At 43.2% G+C, this 6,472-nt stretch overlaps 1 protein-coding gene across 2 annotated transcripts in view; it reads left to right on the top strand.

The window, feature by feature from the left end:
* Positions 1–6,472, top strand: part of VEGFD (vascular endothelial growth factor D) — a 35,633-nt gene that overhangs the window by 16,555 nt on the left and 12,606 nt on the right. Inside the window, exons 1-2 of one of the 2 annotated variants that reach the window (XM_070067264.1) lie at positions 1,519–4,836; positions 5,682–5,836. In XM_070067264.1, coding sequence (XP_069923365.1) covers positions 5,716–5,836 — 121 coding nt within the window. In that variant the 5' untranslated portion in view covers positions 1,519–4,836; positions 5,682–5,715. Of the gene's footprint in view, positions 1–1,518; positions 4,837–5,681; positions 5,837–6,472 lie in introns of those variants that run through there. The other variant, XM_002719824.5, reaches the window with a different exon arrangement.

Raw genomic sequence — 6,472 nt, 5'->3', positions numbered from 1 at the left:
CTTCTCCCAGGTCTCCCACGTGGCTGCAGGGGCCCAAGCACTTGGGCCATCCTCCACTGCTTCCTAAGGCATATTAGCAGGGAGCTGGATCGGAAACAGAGCAGCTGGGACTCGAACCAGTGCCCATACGGGATGCCAGTGCTGCAGATGACAGCTAAACCCACTGTGCCACAGTGTCAGCCCCTAAAATATGCTTAAATAATTCTGAGTAGTTGGGGAAACACTTCTCATGATAAGGCAAGTCACATGAGCCATTCAATGACATTAATTCAACCTAGAGTTTTAATATTTTCTCTTGAGTTCTCAAGTTTGGCTAGCTTAAAAATACTTCTGTGATAGAATTGAAACCTATGAGAAATATATATGTCTGTATATTGGATGAAATTCACCTGTATAAGTAAAAATCCTTTCAATATAGTCCAATTTTAAAAACCTATTAAAAGCTGTTGGTTGCTTTCATTATTTTCAGGTGGAAGCAGTGTTGTCAGAAAATTTTCTTTTGAAGACTATTCCGGACATGCAGTAGTAGTTATACTGTTTAACTAGAAGACAGAATGAATAATTAGAAAAAGAGAGACTAGTGGCAAATGAGCCTCTGTTTCATCCCCAGAGTTGTTAGATGAAGAAGCTGTGCCAATTCCACAAACCCGCATTAATCCCTATATCCCTTCTGTCTCAGAGGGTCACCCTCTCATCTACTCATCCTGTCCCCACTTATCTCCGGAATTCACGTCAAACCAACCTCACTGGGTCCCTGCTCTCTCTCTCCTACACATGCTTTCACTTTCTTCCTCTCTGTTGGCTCTTTCCCTCAATTTATAAACACATACATGGTTCCCCTGCCTTTATTACACACACACACGCGCACACACACACACACACACACATACACACTTGGGACGTTCAAGCGAGATAACCTTATAGATTCATGTTTGGAGATAGTTTATAGTCTATAGAATATAAACTTGATCACATGATGGGAAACGTGCAGATGCTAACCATGTGCAGAGATGACACTAAACACACGAAGCTGCTGAAGCTGTGAGACTGGCACATCTCGGGCTGGAAGGCAGATGCCATGAAGCACGCAGCTCCAGTAGGAATGGGCTCCATGAGTGCATCGCATCAGATCCATGAAAGAGGAAGGAGGGGTCACTGCTGATTGCTGACTGCACTTAGACCTTCCACGACACTGCTGAACTAGAGGCAAAGAAGGAAGTGGATGCTTCCTTGCCACTAGGACTTGAGTTAAGCAATGTGTGAATCAGAAATATTCAACAACATTGTGGATTCAGGGCCTATGGAGTTGGGAGATTGCAACTACAAGATTTCCAAATGATAAGAACAGTGAGAAAGGAAACTTTGTCTCCCAATGAAGATGAAGCTACTCAATAAAATTTCAAAGCACAGAGATAATTATTACTAAGAAAAATGTTAAAAATAAATAATTAGCATAGAAATCACATGTGCGAGGTTAAAAATAACTTGGGAAAATACTTAAAATAAGCATATTTAGGGTCCTGAAAGACACCAAGAAAGGAATAGTATTAATAAAACAAGAATGATAAATTAAGAAAAACATACAGAAACGAAGCAGAAAAGCACATACGAAGAGGAGTAAGGTAGAAATATTTGATTATAAATATGATTATTTAAATTAAAAACTTAACCAAATAAACTTGGACTACACAGTTGGAAAATTGGCAATTGAGAAAATAAACCAATTGATATACCTGTAAAAGGCTCCAACATATGTCTGGTAAGTACTTCAAGAAGAGTAGAGACAGTATTATAAGTAGTCATTAAACATAATGGATGAGAATGTTGAAGAAATGAGAAAAAAGACAGGCGGCCTCAGATTGAAACCATTGTGAAGATGCCTCTTTCAACTTGTCAGTTCTGCCCTTGTACCTTGAAAGCAGCCATATGTAAGGAATGGATAATTTATAAACAAATGACCATTTCTGTGTTCCAGTACAACTTTATATACAAAATCAGGCAGGGGGCAGATTGAATCAGGTCGGGAGTCTATAGTTTGATGACCTCTGAAGAGTAACCATTGTTTATTTTCATGTGTGATTTAAAAGAGACCATGTCATTAGTGAATCACACATGACTTGGACCACACTTGCTCTTCTGAGCACGCACTTTGGAACAACTCTTCAGTATCCATTAGAAAAACATGGGCAGAAGTCCCTACTCCATGAATGCTGATGAACGATGCGCATTGTAACCACAGCTGGTGGGGGGTCACTGAGGATGATGTACATCACGGGACTCTGCAAGTCCCACTTGTTCATCTCTTTTTGCTCTACTGTACTCCCCCTGTAGCAGGCAGCTGACATTCACATCCCTCTCCCCCCCTTCCTCTCTCAGCACCACTCTGCAACCACACTGGCCCTCCATCTCCTCTCACTCCAGCTCCAAACATGCACTCAACCTGCAAATCCCAACAGCCCAGGAAAACAAAAGCCCAGGAGCTCCAGGCTCAGAGAGAGAATATCCCAGGTCTTAGCCACAAACAGATCACCTTACTGCTTCCAGCACATTCTAGGGACGAGCTCATGTCATGCTGTTCAGATGTACCTCTACAACATTTTTGTTATTTGAGAGGGAGCGTGAGCTAATGAGCATTCCCATCTGCTGGTTCATTCTCCAAATGCCCACAGCAGCTGGGGTAGACAGGCTGAAGCCAGGAGCCCAGAACTCAATTCAAATCTCCCACATGGGTAGCAGGGACCCAGCTACTAGAGCTGTCACCTGCTGCCTCCCATCCCCAGGGTATGCATTGGCTGGAAACTGGAATCGAATCGGGAGTGGAACTGGGTCTCAAATCCAGGCACTCCAATATGAGATGCAGGCATTACAAGTGGGAACCTAACCTCTTGTCCACACATGTGCCCCACCTCACTGGTTTTGAAGACTTCATAGTAACTCACTGTTTAGGCATGTGTTGTTGTTTACATAATCAGGCCCCAGTTGTGATCAAGAGGCTACATACTGAAAATCTTCTCTTGATGGAGCTTTCTTTCCCCCTCACAAATCCACTCAGTACAGTTGCATTGTATCAGCCAAGATACTTTATACAACCATGTGGAGAGAAAATTTCAGCATAAACTCCAGAACCGTATTTTATCAGAAAAAAGGTCATGTTTTTGAAACAGTAAACAGGTTTTAAAAGAAATAAAAAAAGAGCATGCGAAGTCAGCAGAAATTCAAGTTTACCAAGGTCTCAAGATCTTTGTCGTGTGACTGTGGGATAAGGTCCACAAGCCTTTGTGAATCTGTTTCTCAAAGAATGGCGATGAAACAGTTGTCATTGGCTACAAGGTAGGATGATAAACATCTGTCGTCGTTTCCTGTGGCTGCTGTGACAAATAACCTCAAAGCTGGGAGCTTCAAACAACGGAAGAAATCTGCAGTGAAGGTTCCAGCAGGGCTGCGCTCCCGCTCCCTCCAAAGGCTTTTGGAGAGAGTCCGTCCTTCCTCACCTCCTCGAGCTTCTGGTGGCTCCAGGCGATGCCCGGCTTGTCCCTGCAGCCCTTGCACCTGTCTCCTCTGAATCTGTGGCTTCTCCTCTCCTGGCTCTTGGAGGAACACTTGTCATTGTATTCAGGGTCCCCATGCATTATCCTGGATGATCTCATGTCAAGGTCCCTAACTTCATTGCATCTGCACATATCCTTTTCTCATGTTCACGAGTTCTGGGGATCAGGATGTGGACATAACATTTTGCAGTCCACCATTCAATTCCTGCAGTATTCCTTGTAAGTGTTCTGAGAACCCAGGAGGGATAAGTAAATTCTTTGATTCAATTGTAAGTGGGCAGAATGTGAATCAGAAATACTGGATGTCCTTTTTCCTGCACATTTGGTGTACATGTCACCGGAGAAAAAGCCGTGGGTTCTTGTCTTCATGCAACAAAGAATTCAGGCATGAGACAGAGAGCGAAGTAATAAGGATTTATCAGGGATAGGGCATCCACCAGAAAGGAAAGAACAGGTAGAGAGTGCCCAGTCACTCGGGCTGGGCTGGGGGAAAGCGAGGTTACATGGTTGACTGGGGAGATTACACCTGGGCCGGCTGGGCAGGCGATCGGCTCAGCCGAGAGGCGAGAGGCGGAGTTTTGTTTGGACTCCTGGTTTTTTCTTTACCTCCTCCTCCTTGTCCTCCAGGACAAAGGATGGGGAGCCCTGGTGAAGGGGCTTGCTGGGTGAAAATTCTCAAATTCCTCCCTAGATGTGCTGGCCCCGGGCAGAGCAGAGGGGCTTCCCTTGGGGTGTCTGAGAAGGTTTTAGTGCCCCGTGTTATCAGGTCAGGTAACCCATTTGGTCCTGAGAGAATTCTCCTGGGAGCTTTGGGGGAAGGGCTGGGACCATGTGGGAGGTTATCAGGGTCTGAGCAGGACTTGAAGTGCAAGATGCTGGGCTTCTGGAGCTTCCACACTAGGTGCTGGTCTTCAGGCCCCTCTCACACACACACACGGGCTAATTTTCAACTTCCTACCTGACATACATCTGAAAAATCTAATTTCTTTTCAGATCTATTTAGACTTTTAAGTCTTAGCAATGAAGGTGATCAAGACAAATCTAATGACTTGCTTTCGAACTGGTATTTTTTTAAAGCGGTCATCTCGATCCATGTTAGAACGGTCTGAAGAGCAGATTAGGGCTGCTTCTAGTTTGGAAGAACTGCTGCGCATCACGCACGCTGAGGACTGGAAGCTGTGGCAGTGCCGGCTGAAGCTCAAAAGTCTCAGCGGAGTGGACGCTCGCTCAGCCTCTCATCGGTCCACCAGGTTCGCAGCGACGTTCTATGACATTGAAACACTAAAAGGTAGGTGTATGGGTGCGGAGGCGAGTTCTGTATCAGTCTTGTCTTTATCAGTGAGTGACAAGTGTACCAACTTCTAAAAGTTTCAGTAGGAGGGAGAACAAAAGGGAATCTCTGATTTTATAGCTTTGGTATTAGTGATGAGTCCTGAAATTTTTTTTTTTTGATGATTAGTCAGTAGAGAAATAGATCCAATATGATTTTCACATTAAAAAAAAAAACTAACACAAAAGAACACTTTAAAATATAGAAATAAATTTAATTCAGGAATGTGAGGGAGAAAATGCAGAAAGACCACTGTTAACAAGAAAAAAATGCACTGGGTTCAAATAAAAAATAAAACAACCTGGGTATTCAGCAACAAAGAGCATTCTGGCTTGTACATGTAGGCAAGATCAGATAGGTTAGGCATAACTTTTTTGTTTCTTCAAAGCTCTAGGATCCTTCATAAAAGTAATAGTAGAAATTGAAGCTGGGTCATAATAAGAGGTACCGGTAGTTCGGGGAGAGGAACTGAGAGAGAAAATTCTTGAAACAAAAGAATCATTTCTTTGGCCAAAAAATTAATCTATCTGAAAGGAAGTGCTATTTTCCCTAGTAAGGTGCAGAGGTTCTTTATAAGGAAATCACTGGATGTAGGTACTGTTCCATATGAAATGAATGAACTGCTTGTAAAATAAAGCTGTGTGACCTCAGATGAACCTTTGGATGACATGTGAAAACAGCACAGGCAGCTACCGTGGTGTTGTGGATCTAGCATTTTGATTTGATTAACACAACAAGCTGGTAACTGTTTATCACATAATTTGAATTGACCATTAAGCCAAGATTATTTTCTTTCTACCTAGAATTGTTTTGCTTTTGGTCTTCATTTGTAAAAAGATGCTGCATGCCACCGTTGTGCTGTGGGGAAGGATGTGCAGAGATGGGGAAATCCCTTGGCAAGGACGTGAGCATGAGTGGGAGGAGGATGTTTTCTCCACGTGTACGACTGTGTGGCTAAGTGAGTTGAAATGGTGGAAACCATGGGCTCAAAGCCACTTTAGCCAAGTTGTTTCTGTGTACTGAATTAGCATGCACTTCATGAAAACGAAGGGATCTGCACCTCATCTGAAGATCAAAGGCCATAACCAGATTACCTGCCAAAGATGAGCCTGTGGATCTCTGGGAAGACAAGCAGCAGCATAAGTCCAAGGCTAGGAGATTCTAAGAAGTCAGCAAGGGATCAGAAAAGAATTAGGCAGTTGGAAAATTCTAAAATTTGTCTCCTCATTACAGGAGGGCTCCTCTAAATCAGTTACTATGAAGTGGTAAAGAATCAAAGCGATGTGTTAGGCGAATCAGCATTTGTTATCAACTGTTTCTTATGGAGGCGGGAGCATTCCCTGAGGCAGAGCTGTACTGCTGTGCAGCAGTTAAGAGCGCTGGGGCTATGGAGCCTTGGACATAGTCGCATACACTTCCGATTAAAACCTTCTCAAACTGTCAGAACTGAATTTTATAAAGCGAGAAAAAGCGAACGAAAAGCAGCATTTCAGTAGACTTTTAAACAGGGACTATTTTCATAAGTTGAGAACTTGTTTTTTCAAGGATCCATGATTTATAACAGTGAGTTAAATAATACCCATATTAATACTCA

Source organism: Oryctolagus cuniculus, chromosome X (assembly GCF_964237555.1).
Source record: "Oryctolagus cuniculus chromosome X, mOryCun1.1, whole genome shotgun sequence".
In the NCBI taxonomy this organism is placed as follows: domain Eukaryota; kingdom Metazoa; phylum Chordata; class Mammalia; order Lagomorpha; family Leporidae; genus Oryctolagus; species Oryctolagus cuniculus.
This window is presented reverse-complemented; position numbering and strand designations above follow the sequence as displayed.